Below are 19,900 nucleotides of genomic sequence, written 5' to 3' on the forward strand. Positions count from 1 at the left end.
AAGTCTTCCTTTGTATTCTAGTAAAATAATCTTGATTAAAAATACTCAACATCAATAGGAGTTTGCCCTGTGATTTCAGTACTTGGGGCTCTAATTGTAAAGTTATCTGGCCTTTTTATACATTAAATTATGATGATATTCTAAGGCACATTTTGTGATATGTTTACCCCATAAACTAGGACATTTAACCATTTGTTTGAATTTGTTTTCATTATACCGAGCTATAACATAGTTTAAATTAGATCCACTCTTTATTTAGCAATAGAATAATCTTTTATATAATGTTTTAAAAATTATTATTATTATTTTGTCTCATATTTATCATCCTTTTTTTTTCATCACTCTCAAGTGGAGCTGTGAAATGCTTTTACTAGTCTCTGATGTGAAGAAAGCAGATTTCAAATCAGTGTAAAAAATGACTTTTAAGTAATTTTACATTCAAGTTCTTGAAAAATTGGAATGTATATGGTGGGATACCATCTGAGGGATTAGGAGCAAGAGTGAGAAGAGAACCATATTGTGAGCTCAGAACTTTATCAATTTTTAAAGTCCTTATTGGTTTACATTTAATTTATCACTGTAGTGGGTAACAAATGCATTTTTCTTCCACATTTGCTGGCGATGCAAAAAAAAATCACAAAATTTGTCCTTTCATGAACTCCCCACATGGAGCCTTCCCCAGCAGTGTCTGTAAACTTGAAATCTGATTCTGTTTTTCCAAGTTTTGAGATCTTGCAAGAACAGAATGGCACTTGGCTGTGTAGTCTAAGCCAGGCTAGCAGACAAACGTAAAAACCAGGCTCGCTACAAAACTAAATCCCATGAACTGTGCACAGAAATAGTTAGGATATGTTGTTAGGGAAGTCACAAACTGTGGAACCTTTGTAATGCCGTCCGTAATCTGGATTGAGGGAACTCACATTTTGGTCTTTTTTTTTTTTCTTCTGTTTTTTTCTTCTTCTTTTCCTGAGCATTAGCAAGCATCTGTTGTCAACATAGCTCTGATTCCCTCACTGTGACCTACCACCTGAGCATTAAAGAGAAGGTTGAGATGGATGGGAACTCCTGGATCTCAGTTGTTCATTACTAACCACATTTCTTGTGAGTGCCATAGTAACAAACAAAATCTGGCATTACAACAGGTGATGCAAATTTGCCAGAAGAAAAAATCATGGAGCTTTTACATTAAAAACTTTTACATGATGGTCATCGATGTCCGAATTCCCATTATTATGTCTAGCTACAGTAAATTCTCTGTTAACTCTAGTGAGTAGCTACTACCCAACATGCCGTCAGATTTATGGTGTACTGCAGTGTCTGAGGGACATGAAATATTGTCTAGACATTGAGATGACACTGTTGAAGTAATGACTGATAAATGGTAAATCATCAATGTAAACATGATAAAATTGTGGGAGGAAATGATTTTGGCAGCAAATGAGTCTGAAAACTAGCAAACTTGGGAACTAATAATGTCAGCTACTTTTAAAATGTCAGGCTTTGTTAATATTCAACAACTATTCTGAGTGTTCCTATAAAGCTACAGTGTATGTTGTCAGCATTATCGATAAATTAATATTTTTGAACTTTTTTACATTGCTCTAGGTTATGAAACAATTAGAATAATTCTTGATAGCACAACAAGGGCACATCACACTGATATGCGGATTTCACTTCTGGTGAAAACCGAAGTATTTCTAATGATTCACAGAATATTTTCACAGTTCAGAAATTACTGAATCCCCTGAATTAATGTCTGTCACTCATCTGTACTAGAAAAAAATGTCTTCCATAGCACCTTCATTGCACCTTGTTTGCCTTCTTTTTCTCAACTCTGTTATACTTCTCCTTTTGAGAGTAAGCAAGTTTATGAAGTTCTTACCATTTCTGATCTCTGCAAAGAAACATAAAGGAACTAAACCTTTTGGATGTTACACGTGAAAAAGGTTTTTTTTTTCTTTTTTTTCCTTTTTTTTTTCTCCTAATCATATTCTGAATCACATTCAGAAGCAATGTCAAGGTCCTTTAAACTTCCACATGACTAAGCCAACAAAGAACCAGTTGGCTTCCCTAAACTTTGGTGGCTAGCAAGGTGCTATGAATATGCAATAGTTTCTTGATAGTATTGCTAGAAACCTTAAGAGTAAGGCCCTGCAGGCACAGGAGAGCTTTTGCAGAAATAAAGCTCTTAAAGTAGTTTCATCTCAGAAGATAATATAATTTTGTCTGTCACAGGGATAGGATGAGGTTTACGAGGTCTGTGCAGTGCCACTGTCAGCATGGGCATGGCAGAAACAGAAACAACAGGACTACCGTATTGATTCTGATGCTTGTAATTCCACATCAGCACAAAGCTCTGAAGGGCAGCAATTGTTAGATGTGACATTTCTCTGGAAAACAAATAATTTTTAAATACAGAACTTGAGCATGGCGCAACGTACTTCTAAGCAGCTAGGTGAATGTGGCAAATTTTCAGAATTTTTAAAAATTGTATTTATCACCAGCACCAAGAATTACCCTGATCATATTAAACAATATGTTTGATATGCTGTGTACAGAAATACCCAGTAGGAAGTCTGTAGCTGAGTGTTGTGACATGGCAAGGGGAGAGGAAGCTGCAAAGAGCAGCTACTATTTCATGGAAGCAAATGTTTTTTCTCCATGTGCTAAGAACTTATGGCTTGCAGGGTGCTTAAGAAAGAAACCAGGAATGAAGGTTCAACTCAAAAGAGCTGTAGTAATTTCCAAACAAGGAGTGTGCAACAGTACACTAAAGGGAGCTTAGTGTGCTGCTTTGATAGTCTTGTGAGTTTTATCTGGATTTTTCTTTTCCATTCTACCTTTCATATGTGGTATTTGGAACTGGCACTTCATTGAGAATTATTTGTTTGGAGGGGGTGACTGTTCAGAAATGAGTGTTTTGTTAATAAAATGGCAGCAAGCAGAGCCTGGCTGTTGATGGCTAGATGAATGTTTTTCATCAGCTGGCTGGTATTGGGTAATATTTTCTTAAAACTACTGTTGCTCTTTAAAATGGATCTTTTCATAGCTGTGTCACTACACAAAATGATTTCCTTACCTTGTAAGAAAAACTCACAATTCTGTGTTATTATGGGAGCAAAAGCCAGAAGGAATACTGGGAACCCTGCATGAAAAAAAATCCTGAGGAGTAAACATACTTATTTGTTCTGTTTTTTCTCTGTGGGAAAGAACGGACAAATGTTGATAGTCTAATAAGTATGAATTTTATGTGGAGTATCACTGTTAGGGAGCAAAAGCTATTGCTGATCCTAATTTCTCTTTCCGAGCCTACCTGTCTTTTGCCTGTATTTCTTCTGAACGTCTTCAGCCTTTTCTCCTGCCTCTTTGCTCTTTAACATTCAGGTGGTCAGCAAGAGAATAAAGTTCTGCCTCTATTGGAAAGCAATTTGCTGGTGGTGCCGGCTGTGAATAAAATTGCCTGAAATGGTGAAATCCTGCTCCATTTAGCTCACAGCTGGGGCTTTGAGGAAGGGAGGCAGCACAGCTTTTTCACCAAAGAGGATGTTTCAGTGGTCTTGCAGATATTTATTGCTTGTTATCTTTTACATATGTTTATCAGGTGCCCTACAATGGCTGGCATTTCTTAATATAGTTTACCTCTTGATAGTGGAAATGCTTTTTCAAGACCAGATATTGTGCACTCAGTCTTCTTGCTATCTACCAGGAGGGAGGGAATTCAGATACTTAGATATTTGGTTGTTATTGAAAGAACTTAACTGAGAAAACTCCAAAATTTACAACCAGCAAAACAGATGAACCAGCGGCTGTTGTTTGCCATCCCCTTGCCTAGCCTTTCTGTGGTTTTCACAGGTACAGCTCCTGGGCCAGGGTAGCCCAGCAAGCCTTCGGCTATCTCTTGCAAAGACAATTTTCTTAGACAAACATCCTCAAAATGAAAGAGTTTTCAGTCTGCAAATGGGAAAGGTGATGCCATCAGATAGTTTAGTACCACCAACTGCTTTGGTGTTTGCTTGCTGAGTGTACACCGCATATGTACAAACCAGTAGCCTCCAGCTCAAAATATCTGAAAAAACACCATGTAGTTGTTTCAATGTAAATGACATGGGAAAAGTTTAAAAGATACTTAATTTAAAACAGTAGCAATCTGAAGTTATTAAATTATGAATTCTACCTCTATTTTAATTTTTTATAGGTGCTCATGGATGTAAATGCAAGTTTTCATGTTTGAATGCTCTAGATATTTACAAGATGATTTTAAAAAAGGTCCTCCATATATGTGGCAGATACTATTTAAAGGATAAAAAATAACTTATTAGAAAGGAAACTTGAATGTAGCTCTAGTTTCTTTGAAGTTTGTATCAGAAACATAAGTATTTCATTTCCCAAGAGTAAATGAACATTATCAAATTTCTGCTGCATTTTTGCATTTATAATTTTCTTTCTGAAAACAAACAAACAAACAAAAAAAAAGAAAAGAAATGTGTTTGTCTTCCCAGGGGAACATATTAAGAGACTATACAGAAAACCTCTTGTTCCCTTCTTTAATGCTTTGGAAATTTAATTTCAGAGAGTCAGGTACATAATCCATGATACTGTTCAGAAGTTTAATGCGTGTCCTCTTGTGAACTATGATAAAAATTGAGTTCAATGTCATAGAGGTTGCCATGTTATAAGAAATATGGATTTGCTCTTTATTGGCTCAAACAACACTGGTTTGTAAGTTTAAGCAAAATGTCTTTTTCCTTTGATATGAAAAGACTAATAATAGAAAAGATGATTTTAAGCATGCAGGAAGAGGAAAAAGGGGAAATACACATTTCAGTTTTAATACAGAGACAATGTATAGAATATAAATTATGTAAATAATGAAGTAGAATCTTGATTTTTCGTCTATTTATTTAATCTATCTATCTATATGTCTATCTACCTTATTACAGTTTAAAGTAATTGAATGAAGAGTAGCAGCAGAAATAGGATGGTAGCATTCATGCACAAAGTCAGCCGTGGACCAGCAACAAGACTCTCTTTGGCTCTGTCTTTCAGTTTAGGGGCTGGATGCTAGGTGCTAGTGTTGAAGTTTGTGGGTTTCTGGAGCCTTCCATTTAGTTTATCTAGCTTCTTCAGGGCTGCCTTTTCAAAACTCTTCAGAACAATTATAGTCTGTGCCTTCATTGTCCCAAGATGAAGGTCTGATGAGGAGGATATGCGGTTTCCTTAATACAATACTTTCCTTAGCGTTCCTTCTTTCTGCTGTCCACCTGCCATCTTGAAGTGCTGGTCTTGTACAGACCATTCCTAAACACAGGAAACTAACTGTTGCCTTCACTGCAGAAGACTGAATTGCTGAACTCTAATACTGAGTTGCTTCAATCCAGTAAGGTGAAAGGAGGAAAAACCTTCTTGTACATATTTATGCTCTGGATAGTAAGGCTATACAGTATTGAGTAATGTTTTACAAAGTCATGCTTCAGCTGAGAATGTAAAGATATTTACATGAACTGCTGTAAGAGTAGATGACTTTAATACATTTATTCAAATGCTTGCAATTTTCATCTCCAAGCAGGTAAAAATATACTACTAGGAAAAGAAATAAAGCTGAAAAAAACTTTATTATTATTACTATTATTATTTTATTTTATTTTATTTGGTGGGAGCTTGCTCTTTTAGATATTTATGTGGCTGACTGTGGTGATGATTCATTTTTTTTCCATATTTCTAAAGCATTTTCTAGATTACTCGGTCTGTGGTATTCTAGAATGCATCTGCCCCTCTTTAAAAGAATACAAATGAGCTGTTGCAGTTTTGGAAATTCTGGATAAATATTTTGACTTGAATGGACACAGATGCAGAAGCTATCAGGACTGTTGTGTTTGAACGGTACCACAAGAAATGAATATGTCTCTTCCTCTGATTGTCTCCCAGCTCTGAGGAGATTCCAGTACTCTGTGCTGGAATGGTAATGTACTACCATTAGATCATGAAGACACTTTTCAATAAGCTATGTTTTGCAGTTATAAAATTTTCACAAATACCTACTTGTTTCAGAAGCATTGTAAAATTTATATTGGATCTGAAAATCTGCATTTTGAGAAGTAGAGTCATTATTTATTATTTTTGCAGTCTAGGTTTTTAAGCAGCTACTAAAAAGTAAAACCTGAAAGAATGCAAAAGATATTTTTACCAACGCTTCCTGAAACTTCTCAGGTACTAACTTAAAGTTCATCTGTAGTGTTTCAAGTCAACTTTATTAAGCTGCTTTAACTTAGATGCCAGCAGTGGCATCATTCCCATTACTAAGCATTAATGTTAGAAATTCTCATTACTATTGCCAAGGGATTCATGGCTCATTACTCTCTGGCGTTGTTTAGCAGCCTGTTGTTCTTGTGTTTCCAAGTATTTGTTCTAATTCAAAACAAATGGGAATGTTGGCAACGTAACAGAGACATATGTAGGAAGTAACCATTGGCAACCAGTACATCAGACAAGATTCTATAACTGGAGCATTTAAATATTAATTCCTACAAGCCAACTGAGAAGTCATTTCCAGAATGTGATCCTGAGATTGTTCAGTGCAAGCCTTGGAACTTGCTTCTCTTCTCAGGCTGTATTTTTTGCATTTGGCCATCATTTGCTTCAGATCATGTTATACAAATGAAGGTATGAGAAGAGTCGTTCCCTGCCAGGGCAAATGCTGCTTTCTGCTGGCTGCAGTGTGCTCCTAGAATCAGTAGAAACTTTACACGTATGTTTCAAAATAAAGCCTGACTAACTCCTATAAGGCTAGATCTGGACACACTTTCCTACTGTCACTATCAGTGTGCATATAAGATGATGATAAAATTACTTTCTTATCTTCATGGTATCTTATCCTCATGCTAGAAAATACACAGTAAAATATGACATAAAGTATTTCACTTTGAATACAAGGAGGATAAAATTTCTCTTCCCTAATTTAGTTTTACTCATGTACATAAAGTATTGTGTGACCAAGTTATATCATTTCCAGAATAGAGATAAAATAGAGTATTTAAAATGTATAAGTTATAAATTCATTGGCTTCAAGCTTTCTAATAGAGTGAGATGAATGAGGCAGGAGAAGAGTTTATGGTGGTGGTGTTTTTTTTTTCTTCATTTTTTTCTCCTGTATAGGTTCCAGTGTACTGTGAGCTTAACAAGAACAATTTCACTGAATTCAGTGAAGCATGCCCACTAATCCCTGAGGCAAAATTAGATTTCATTTGATCTGTTATTGTGACAGAAGAGCAAAGATGGTTTACAATCCCTTTGCACTTCTGTTCCCAAGGGGGATGAATTTGGGATATATTCTAGTCCTGGCATGGAAGAAGTCAGCTGTATCAGGTTCTCTTTTCAATACTATCAGTAAATAACCTTTGTGGTAATGTTGTAATCACTGTTAATGGGAATACACTTCCTCATCTGTGTTGCTTTCTTCAGAGGAACTTTGTGGTCAGGTGACACTCCACAAAAAAGAATCCCTGATACTTCTGGTTCGAAGGACTTCACATCCTCTTTGCATCATGGGATCAATGGGACGAGAGATTTGGTTTTGCAAACCCATTTAAAATATGAAATGACAGAACATTATGTTTTGGTTCCGTGTCAGGTATTCCGTGATGTAAGATACGCCTTCATCACAAACTGCAGTGAAAAGCAGAGATACCTGAGCTAGCTTGGAATGACTGAGGGCATCATCCAGAGGCTGTGTAGCAATCATGACACTGAAGCTGTAGCAAAGTAAGTTTGCTTGCAAGGAACTCTGTTTCCACAGTTTGACTACTTCTGGTGTTTGAGATAGCATCGTTAAATGAAGACTGAGAGAGAAGATATATTATCATTTAAGAAAGACATTCAGGAATTAGTACAATTCCAGGTTTAAATTGAACCTGCTTTAAGATCAAAAGGATATTAATTGGTTCTGAATGAATTTAGAATGTAAAGTAGAACAAGGTTTCTGACATCAAAGGAATGATGTCTGAATTGTGAAACAACCTTTTAAACAGGGCAGGGAGGACAAGGAACCTAAATTATTTCAAGATGGATCTTGATAAATAAATGTAGGTAGTGATCCCAGAGATGGAGATCAAAGTTTGGGATTATAGTATTGCAGGTCATAGGCTCAAAGAGACCTCAGAAAATATCCAGTCCATTTTCTTGCTCTCACTTATTCTCAATTACATTTAAACTATTCCGGTTTTATCCAGTGTGATCTGAAATATGATGTCATCTCAGTTATGAGATTCTACAGCCCTGTCACTGTTCCATTCAATTACCTCACTATTCTTGCCATTAAAAAGCTTTCCTAATGTTAACTTAAGTCTCCCTAGCTGCAATTCATTTCTTTTCCTCTCCACAGCAGTTTTGTAGTTTTTTAATTTTCTGTGCTTCCATCCTTTTGAGGTTAAGTTGCACAGGGTCAGTTAACAGAGACTTCATGTCTATGTGTTTATTAAGAAATAACTCAATGCAGTAGAAGTGGGTTAGTAGACAATAGGCTCCTGACATTTCTATTACGTGCAGTGCTAGAAGACTTCAGATTAATTGTCTTTCTAGCATGCATAACGCTGCCCTTTTATATGTTGCACAAATGATGGTAGCATATCAGTGGCCCTGATTATCCATGTGAAGCTTTCTTTCTGCTCCTATTTTATGCCATTTCTGAGTGAGACTGGTACCTAATGCCTTTCCCACTCTTTTTGGACAATATCTGTTAGAAGGTACTGGGATGAGCGCCATGAACTACTTAATCTTGCAGCTGCAATAGGTACTCAGGAAGGATACTGAGAGAACCGATAACTTGTATCCTGGGCATCTGTTTTCTGGAGAACAAGGCAAATATGATGATTTTCTGGGACTCCATGCCATTGCAGCAGTTCTGACTGCAATTAACTGGGGCTCATGACCCAGAGAAATAAGCTGTTGTGTTCACTTCACCTTAGGTCATGGGATGATGAGCAGCAGATGTGAAGGGACACAGTTAAGAGTATCTCCTGTGAGTTGGTTCAATGTATTTCATATTCACACATCTCAGAAGCACTTACGTGTGCTTAGTGTTGTTTTTTACTAGAACATTTGAATTTTGTGTGCGCTGAAGGCTCCTCTTGTGTTGTGGGATGCTTATTGCGCTGTTCCTGCATATCAGCATTAGGCACAAAGGTGTCTTTGGAGTGAAGCTTCCTTGTTCCTCCAAATGGTATCTGGGTTGTGCGCACCACAACAACTTTGAGAACAAACCTGCCATGAGTGAAGACAGTTCAAATCAGCTTCAGAACCACAGTGATGTGCTAGACCAAACTGCTAGTGTGGGCACAGCACCTGAGAGTTACCTAGCTCTGTGATGTGGGATAGGGTGTACTTCCCAGTTATCCAGGTGTTTTCATCAAATAAGTTCCCTGCTGTGGCAGGATGGAGGATGTTAGAAACACCTTTGATCTCTGCTACTGTCTCATGTGATGTTTTTGTGAGTTTCTTATATTATAATAAAGCTCTTATGCTCCTTTTAAGGGAATTTGTGGGGTTTCTGTGGAAGGGGAAAATAGGCCATAAACAGAAAGTATTATGGACCCACCTATAATAAATCTCTCTTACATGAATAACTTTAATTTTTCTCAAGTGGATCCTTCTTATCCAGTGTTCCTAGAACATTCAAAGCTAGAACAATTCATAGACAGACATAGAATACAGGCTTCCCCAGAGTCAGAATCCACCAAAAGATTATGAATGAGGTGGCGATCTACGCTTAGTCATTAGCGCGGCTGCTCTTTGTCTCATAACCTGAAGAGTATACCATACCACTATCTATAAATCATAGAATCATGGAATGGTTTGGGTTAGAAGGCACCTTAAAATTATTCAGTTCCAACTCCCCTCCCATGGGCAGGGATACCTCCCACTACCCCAGGTTGCCCAGGCCCCATCCAACCTGGCCTTGAATACCTCCAGGGATGGGGCATCCACAGCTTTTCTGGGCAACCTGTTCTGGTATCTCACCACCCTCTGAGTGAAGAATTTCCTCCTAACTTCTAATCTAAATCATCCCTCTTTTAGTTTAAAAACCATTCCCCTTTATCTTGTCATTACCTGTCCAAATAAAAAGTCACTCTCCATCTTTTTATAACCTCCCTTTAAGTACTGAAAGGCTCCCTGGAGTCTCCTCTACTCCAGGCTGAACAATCCCAGCTCACTCAGCCTTTCTTCATAGGAGAGGTTGTCCAGCCCTCTGATCATCCCCATGGTCCCTAAATGCAGGCTACGGGGTGAAGAGAGGACAACTTTGGCCTTTTTGTGTCATCACCCTGATGCTGCAGGATTCTTCTCCTAAGAAGAAGATTCAATAGAACCTGAGGACACTGTACCACTGGAACTGCTTTGTGTCTGAATATCTGCATATTTCAGTTATAGTCTGGTATTACCTGTTTTTATTTTAGCACATTGTCAGCTTGAGGTAAAATCTTAATAGTTTGTTCACTCTGCATATCAGCAAATGAAGTAGTTTGATGCCACATTCATACATACATTTGTGAGCATGAAATAAATGTGATATTATTAAGCATAACACTCAGAATTCAAGGGCTTGAGAAACTTTGTGTATTGCTAAGCTGACAAAGTGTTGTTCTAAGGTGATAAAAGCAGGTTTTTCTTTTCAGTTGCCAAGTCTGCTCCCATGTGAGAGGCTCGATAAGTAGCCCAAATTACATCTAAGAAGAAATTTGCCACAGCATAATTACTTTTCATCACAATGCCAAATCATAATAATAATAATTAAAAAACAACTGGAACTACATTTTAGTCTGTTATTCTCCTCATTTAAAGCCCTGAGGTAGAATTCTTAACCTCAGAGTAAACTGCACTCTTTCAGTGGTAAAGCAGAATATTTTATCAACAATGACTTATGCTCCTTCTATGTTTGGCATTTATTTTGAACAAAAATAACTTTTACCTATAAGTAGTTATTACAAGGTTTGCAGCTGTGTCTTTTCAGCAGGATGTAGTTTTATCATTAATCGGTGCTTTACTCTGATGACTTCTGCTAAGATTATGGCCTTTTAATCCATCTTATTGATGAGAATGATGTTACTAAGCCTGGCTATTAGATCTTGGTGTTTTGCGAGTTAGCCCATACTATCATCAAACCTTGCTCTCCAACTGTGGCCAGTAGGGCTTGTCCACATGCTGGGCAATGGAGTGCATCAGACTGTATTCATTCAATCCTGCTTAAATCAAGCCTCTCATCTCAAAGCCTCAGTCAGCTTGTCTTCTGCAAGGAGACTTTATCAGTAAGTCAGCAGGAGAAGGTATTAAGACCATGGTCATTTACCCCCATGTCATATGTAATGAATTGTCAGGGTCAGAACTCCTCAGTTCTGCATTATTATTGTAATAGTAAGGATACATTTTAGTGAGGGATCTCTCTCTGTCCTTTATTTAAAGAGAATTGAATGAAACCAATATTGTTGTAAAAGACCAAACCAGGGATTCATCTGCTTATCTTGACAGTATTTTGGATGAAGATTCAAGAATTAAAACAAATCCAACCCAACCCAACCCAAACCAAACCAAAACAACAACCAACCAACCAAAGAAAACCCACTATTTTACTTATTTCTTAGCAGTTGCTTTGTAGGTGAAGCTATATGGAAGCTGAGATTCTGAGATTCTTTACCTCTTTTATGTAGATAGGGCCACTTGCTTTGCTTCTCCCATGTGACTTATCCTTAAGCAGTAATCTCATTCTCTCTTAAATACTCTGCATCCTTAGTCTGTCCTCATATGGAAATATTTTCATAGGTAATAGTTGGCATCTCCTTTACTTTGAATGTTTTAATTTTTCTATATCTTTTTTGATACAGTGCAATAATTAATAAAAGGTTCAAAGTTTGAGTGCATAGACCGAGATCATTGGTTTGAGAAGGTTCTTATAAATTTTGTATTTCTTTCAGTCCACTTCTTTGTACAGGCTAATATTTCTGCTTTGACCTCTCTACAAAGCAACACACCAAGCATAATTGCAAGTATACACTTTTTCCTCTTGGAACTGATTATAGTTAATTAAACCCCAGTGATGTGTGTGAGATTATTTATTACAATATGTATTACTGAGATGCATCCATCAACTGTGAATCTCATCTGCTCTTTTGTTGCATATTCATTTAGTTTCATTTGATACCACTGGCAGTTGTAACTAATAAGATCTTAAATAATTCTGCTTCAGGCAGATTTCACTCTGTCATTGAGTAGCCTAATTTCTTGTGAGAGATCTTAACTTGAAACCAGAATTTCATGTTGAAAGTAGGCCAACAGGGTCATACTATAAAAAGACACGCAGAGAACTATACATAGGGATATAGCCTTTGGGGCGCAAGAAGTAACTAATCTTTGCTTCTGCTCAGAACTGGTAGGACCTCTTTCCAGTACTAGGCATAACATCTTAGGAAAGACGTTGACCAACTGGAGAGTCCAAAGGCAAACAAGAATCGTCAAATGCTCTGAATATATGACAAGGAAGGGAAGATTGATTTTTTAAAAAATTTATTATTATTTTTTTAGTATAAAGAAGCCACAGCTGTGTGGGTGTGTGCTAGTAATTTTTGGATATGTAAAAGGATTCTTAGGAGTGGAAGGGAATAACCTGTTCTTCATGTCTGTTGTTGAGACAACAAGAAGTCGTTGTGACCTGTGACTGCACTATTCATATTAGACATTAGGAAATTATTTCTGGAGGCAAGAATAATCATCAGTGTGCTTTCTACATATCAAGCAATATTTGAAAATGTTCAGATTATCCATTGGAGAGCAGAATTTAGTCATTTAAAAATCTTTCTCTGTTTGTAAATGCATTTCAGGATGTTAGATAGCAATCTAAACCATTTTTTTTTATATGGCGCTAACAAAGGTACAGAAACCTTATTTGAATTCTAGCAAGTTCTCTTATCACTTTCATCAATACAAGATCAGAAGGAAAGAACAAGTAAGGTCCAGAAGAGAGATGTCTAATTTGGTACTTCAGCAAAGGCATGCATGTACTTAAGAATATACTGCATGTGGCATTAAAAAAATGCTAATGCCAAAAGGGGGAGCACATATAGGATGATGGTTGTGGGTCATCATAATCCAGTGGTATCACTGTTTAAAATGATGTGCCTTGTCACAAGGCAGAGAGTGGAGGAAAGATTGAAAGAGCATCTCAGCTACAGCTGGTAAAATTTACTATATTCTCATTTTTAACATGCCCAAAGCAATGCTTTTGGAAATCTCCTTTTAGTCAAGTGAGAGAGAGGGAGAGAAAGGTAGGATTTTTTTGCTTGTATCCCTTGGTCTTCCTTTATTTCTCATCAGGCATTTAGTTTTTGAATTATTTTAAACTTGATTAAAAACTAAAAAGTCTCAGTGCAAACTTTTGGTTTAGACAGATCATCATTTTCCATTAAATTCCACCTTATCAAAAAATTCTCTACCAGTTCCTCCTCCACTGTCATCAGGGGAGGAAATGGGAATGCACTGTAATTTGAAGCAGTCTTCAGTAGTTACGGTGCTGCAAACCCATCTCTAACAGAGTTGCACTTGAGGCCTACATTTCCCTTGGGCTGCTTGCTTGTACTGGTGTCAGGGTAATACCACTGCATCAGTACAAAAACACTCCATGTGCTTATGAGCACCACAAAATGCTGGGAGCAATCTTCTGGGAATGCAAAGCAAGTTTTGCTGTAAGTTACATGTAGCTGTAGCTGCATGCTGCACCTTTAGGAAATCAAAGCCTTAAGGGAGGGCACAGCCAATTTAATCAGTATTTTGTTTGTTGTTTCAGCTAAATTGCTCTACCCTGTTATATGTATATATTAGTACACATCCTGCTGTCATCAGATTCTTAATAAGATCTAAGAGAAGTCTGCAGTGCAGTGCAGACAACTAAAATGAATTACAAACTTCAACACTGGGCTACATCTTGACATGGCGCTAAGGGATGAATCCATCATTTTCCATTTAAAATAATATGCTGGACCTTGACCAAAAATATTATCAATATAAACAGATGGAATGGCTAATGGATCACTCTGTTGCTAATAACCAGTGAAGAATACCTATAGTTTGGCAAAGCCCTCTTTCTTGATTAAGTCTGGCAACTATAGGGATAAATGGACATCTGAAATATTGTACCTGATAGATGTTCTAAGGAAATGTGTTCCCCAAAGGCTTGAATCCTAGGCTTATGTAAGAGCTGTGACGCCCCAGAAGGGCTGACTGATTTTAGGAGAGTTTGTAAGAACACTTCTCCTGTGTACTGATGATTGAATGGATCTGGAAACAGTACCTGAGTCATCTCTATTTACAGCTCAGCATTTTGAGGAAAACTGAAATTTGTGCCCATTTGCCTTAAACCATGACCAACAAAAGTAAGGAGCTGCTTAAGAAGCAGTGTCGACTTCGGTGTGATGGAGGAGCAGTTGGCAGCCAGATGCAGCAACTTTGTGCCTTCCCCTAAGTCACCTATGCTGTGAATCAGACCCCTACAGCTGCAGCGGTTGCGTTGGTATTGTACTGCCTACGGAGGTCTAGGAATTAAAAGTCCAGTGCATCATTCTTTGGGAACATTTCTTCTAGCCTGAAAATGACAATCTGCTCCATTATAAATAAAAGTGTGAGAATGCTAATCTTCCATTGCCTCAGACTCATTTTCTCCTTACGGATGGGAAGACTATTTGCATGTGCATTGATTAAATGGAATGTATTTCTTGTTCCAGATGCATTCATAGTGAATAGTTATAATTTAATCTAGGCTGTGCAGGGTCCTCGGGGGAAGCAGCCAAGTGTGATATATATCTGCATCATTAAAAATAATTTAAGTGTGATGACAGCTGGAAAATAACCATACAAGTGATTTCAGGGTGTTCCATATTTATTCCCTAGTAATAATAAATTGTTATTGGGTTTTTCAGTTTATAAGTCAAAATGCAGATTTTTTAACATGTCAGCCTTCAGTCTAGGATCTGTAAGTCAAGTAAATCAAGCAGATACCTGCCTAACATTTAATCATTTTTACTACAAATTCAAACTTCTCACATTCATTCATTCATTTAATCCCCCAAAGTTCCCTTGAGGTAGGTAAATATCATGTTCACATTACCTATTGGGAACTGAGGCATAGTGCAGGCTGAAAGTAACTGTACAGAAAGCAGCTTTAAAGAAAGGGTTTTTAGAAAATCTGCAAGTCTTAATCTCCCAAGTTAGCCAAATATTTTTGATGTTGCTCTAGGTGATTTCTTCATTGCTAAACTGTGACTGAATTGACCATGTCTTCTCAGACCAACCATGGTATACTATCCTTAGTAACATAAGTTAACAATACACTAACAAAGTGTCATTTTAATATTAAAACAGAATTCTAAGTAAAATTTTGTTAAAACATGATCCTGTTGTGATATTTGGGGAATATAAAAAGGGTTAATGGCTGAAAAGATTATAGAAAGATTATAGGTTTACCAAACAGACATAATCCCTAAATGTTTTTTTTTTTGTTTTGTTTTAACTGTATGTAGGTTTCACTTAATCTACTGCTGGAAAACAACCGCATGTGAGCTGGAAAGCAGCAGCTTCCAGGCAACTCAAAGCAGTATTACATGACAGTTGAGGAGAGAAAATAACAGAGGTCTCTTTCCCATGCTGGGTACTCTCATTGCTAAAATCTAGTTACCTACTGAAGCACAGAAGCAGTTTACAGAAGCAAGGCCATACTGCAAAAAGAAAACTAAAAACCTATTACTCATGTAAGAGATGTAAAAATGAAATTAGCACTTTCGTGTTTTTAATAGGTGTGTTTGCTGGTCCTTAGCACAATCAAGCCCTCAGGAGGGCTATCAAAAGTCCTTATATGAAATATAGCTGCTAAACTCTTTATCAGTTGCTGTGCTTGCATTTGCACTGACCTTTTCCTTCTTTCCTTCTCATGTAAGACAAAGTCAAGGTATGAACCAGACAAAGCCAAATAGAAATACAAGTACTGTACAGTAGGATTATCCCAGAACTTTTATATAAACTGGCCAATACAGCAGCTGTGCACTCCTGTTCTTTGCAGGGACTGTTTTCCAGAAAAAGAGCAGTAAAGCTACGTCCAGCAAGACCAAGACTTTAGAGTCATTGGTAAGTAAGGAGCTTGAAGACCAAGATCAATGCTGTATCTTTATCCTGTCAAAAGCCAAACCGTAGGATGTGATCAGAAGACTAGTACACAAGAGTTGTTTGCCCAAATAGAGGAAAATATCAATTGTTGTTGTGGTCATTTCCTGAATATTACCACTGATCTGGCTAATTGCAGGGAAATACAGTGATAAAAAACTTGGTAAACCATCAGTTGCTCAGGAAATGTGATTATTATTGTTAAATAAAAGAGTTTTTCTCATGGACCAGACTTGCTGGACTACAAAAAAAAAAAAAAAAAAGTAAATAAATGGTCTATATCCCAGTGGTCTTGCAGATAGTACATCTGTGATGTTTTCCCATTCAGTAATCACTAGGGAGAAAATTGTAAGGCATTGCTTTATCTGTAAGCAAGAGTACTACCCAGAATTTTATTTGTCTCAAGAATGCTTTAGTCACTCCTAATTCAATCAAATGCTAGAAAACATGCTTTTTCTCTCCTGTCAAGGTAACTTATAAGATGTATTAGATGTTTCCCAAAATATCAAGAGAATTACATATGTATGAGTCTCTAGGAAAGCCTTTGATGGAACGATACTAACGTTCTTGTTCTTAAAAGACTATCCTCGTATTGTCACAAGGCATTAATGGTATTGCCATTTTTTTCTTTTATGCAGCACAGTTGAAATGGTTATTTGCTATATTTGCCTAAATTCTAGGGTTATCATTCATCGTCTGTGATCCAGAAAGTTGGGACTCAGTTACTCTATCCTGACATCAAGTTCTTTATCTCACTGGAGTAGGGGCTGTTGGGGCCGATGGCTGTGTTTGGGTAGCTGGTAGGCTGCTCACTGTGGATGCAGCTGAAATACAGGAAACAATAATACTAAAATGTGTTTCCTGGAGTGAATTTCTGGTTTTCACAGTCTTTCAGTAGTAACATTGCAGAATTTAAGCATTACCAATTGCAGAGCTTAGCTAAATGCTATTTAGTACTTATTTCTGTTGTAGTCTTATCAAATGGAAATAGCTACCTGATTAAGGTCTGTTTATATGAGTAACTGTTCCTCAGTAAGAATAAAAGTTTTCCTATGTGTCCCTGAGATTAAAATTGGGAAAAAAAAGTATAAGAAATGTATGGTAGATATTTTATTTTTGAGGATCTTGCTTTTGTTGTAGCTTGCATTCATTTTTTTGCAGCTAATAAAGTTTGCAAGATTGGATGCTCTACTGTGGGTGTATTTAGTGTAGTTTATGGATTATATGTTCAAAATAGATTCAAATCCATTTTAGATAACATCAATTTAATTCTGTGTAGATTAAATATCTCCATTGAAAACAAGGCTCTTAATATTCAGTTTATATAAAAATCTGTTGAGACATAGGATAATTTTATGATTATTATTAATGGGGAAACCATAGAAGTCTTGAAGTTTGATTTGGAGAAGTATCAAAAATACAGATGTTTATATGACCTACACATATCTCTTGAGTTGTCTTGACAAAATTTCTTGTCTTCAAGCCCTGAGGGAAGCTAGACATGTACTGTAATTCTGCATTTGGTTCCCACTAGACTCCACAAGTGAAGAGGAAAATGAGAAGAAAATTACTAATTCATCTTTGAATTTTCTCACGGAAGGGTGGTTAAAGTTGTTCTTTTGTGTGTGTGTGTGTGTTTGTTTTTCTCCCTGTCTACTGTCCTCATTATACCAGCAGCTACAAAGCTGGAAGAGTCCTATGCTTTTGAATTTTTACTAGCGTAATTCTGATTTGGATCATGTGAATCTTCTGGGTGTTTTTCTTTTGTGTAAATTGCACAAATCTTCAGAGTTTTCTTATTCTTAATCTGTGATGTTAATAAGTTTCCTCTGTAGGCTTAATGATGGATGCCTTGGAGACCTGTGCTACTAATTATGCTCTAATTTTTTTCTTAGACTCTCTGGCTCTTTGTGGTGGGTTAGAAGCTTGATCCCCAGCATCAAACATTATAAACTAAACAGTAATAAATTAGGAAATTGCTTACTGTATGACATGGAAATGTTGTACTTAAGAGTATTCATGCGATGATGCAAAGCAGGTTTTGAGCTGGAACACCACTTAATTTGGCTGTTTCTGCATTTAGATATTTTAATCAAACCTACTTCAATGTCTTCTCCATGCTAGAATTCTGCCAAACATCTGGCTAGGAAGTTGCCCTCGGCAGCTGGAGCATGTGACTGTCAAGCTAAAACACGAGCTGGGTGTTACAGCGGTGATGAACTTCCAGACCGAGTGGGACATTGTTCAGAATTCCTGGGGCTGCAACCGCTACCCAGAACCCATGAGCCCTGAAATACTCATGAGACTATACAAAGAGGAAGGTCTTGCCTATGTCTGGATGCCAACTCCGGATATGAGCACTGAAGGTAATGCTCAGACCAATCTTGCAGCTAACTTAATAGTAACAAAATCTCTTAGTTACTAATCTGTTGCTTTCATGGCTGCTCTTTTTTTTTTTTTTTTTTTCCCTGTGTAAATTTTGTGTGAAAATATAGCTAGAGCCCAATGTGCATTTTTAGTTTTATTCGTATTTTCTGGTAGGTGGAGAGTTCATCTAAAGTACTTCGTATCTGCAGTATATGTGTAATTGAGTTTAAAGCCAGCCAACATTGATAACTGCTTGGCTGTTGTTGCTTTCAGCTTGAATTCAGCCTGTATAATGAAAATGTGCTGTGTAGGTGGAAGACTGCAAGCTTGCACAGCAGGACAGCTTGCCATCCTTGCTGGTTAAAAACGGAGAGGCAGTGCTGCATGTCCAGCTCAGCTGCTCCCTTCCCCTAGCAAATCATTTCTCTTTCTCTATAGTGTATCCCAGTCTGATAATCTTTACACAGTCATTTCTTGACAAGACCACCAGCTCTGGTACAGGCATGTTCTGCAGTGGAGCAGGGGTTCACAGCGCACAGGCAGGTTTCCTGAGCTGGGGAAGGCCCAGGGGAGCGCAGAGACCTGGCAGGTCCAAGAGTAATGGCGGCCACCATGGCAGCTGCAACCTGCTTGTGAGGAGCTCCAGTCATGGCATCCACCCAACAGAAAGTTGTGTCCTCTGTGTCCCTTGTGGCCTCTCCAGCCACAGGAACCAACCAACACAGCTACCCAGACAGAGCACCCAAGGGAATATGCGGCCACGCAGGTCTCAGGCTGCAGGGTGTGCCTGAGTTTTCTGTCAGTGTCTGATGGCAGCAGTGAGTACACCTGTGGGAGGTACACCCAGGTAGAAGAATGGCTCAGCCTGGTGACAGAGCTCTGGGAGGAGGTGGGCAGGCTGAGGAGCATCAGGGAGCCAGGGGAGGAGATCGACTGGTGAAATCGTGCTCTCCAACACAAGAAACAAGGATCCCCTACCCTCTTTCCACCAGGCAGGAGGGGACCTAAGGGGCAGCAGGGAATGGAAGCAGGTTTCTGCTTTGGCCAGCAGGTGAATCCCCTCCCTGCCTACCTCTCCTTCTTAGGTGCCCTTACACAACAGGTGTGAGGCTCTGGCATTTGATGGGCAGGCAAATGATGTGGACGAAGGTCTGTTCAGGTTAGAGGGGTCACCTAAGCAAGTCAGCCTACCCTCTGTATCGCAACCTCCATCATGAAAAAAAAGAAGGATTGGTGTCAATGGTTACTCCCTTCAGAGGGGAACAGGGGGCCTGATATGCTGACTGCCCTCAACACATAGGGTAGTCTGCTACCTCCCTAGGGCCCGGGTAAGAGATGTTGC

At 38.0% G+C, this 19,900-nt stretch overlaps 1 protein-coding gene across 2 annotated transcripts in view; it reads left to right on the forward strand.

Annotated features, from left to right (window-relative positions):
* The window catches only part of EPM2A (EPM2A glucan phosphatase, laforin), a 43,304-nt gene that overhangs the window by 18,440 nt on the left and 4,964 nt on the right, over nucleotides 1-19,900 (forward strand). The window contains exon 3 of one of the 2 annotated variants that reach the window (XM_040554378.1): nucleotides 18,316-18,557. The exons of the other annotated variant lie outside the window; for it this stretch is intronic. Within the exon in view, the coding sequence (XP_040410312.1) occupies nucleotides 18,316-18,557 (242 nt within the window). The remainder of the gene's footprint in view (nucleotides 1-18,315; nucleotides 18,558-19,900) is intronic. 2 annotated transcript variants of the gene reach the window in all.

The sequence above is a fragment of the Cygnus olor genome, chromosome 3, assembly GCF_009769625.2.
Source record: "Cygnus olor isolate bCygOlo1 chromosome 3, bCygOlo1.pri.v2, whole genome shotgun sequence".
Taxonomy (NCBI): domain Eukaryota; kingdom Metazoa; phylum Chordata; class Aves; order Anseriformes; family Anatidae; genus Cygnus; species Cygnus olor.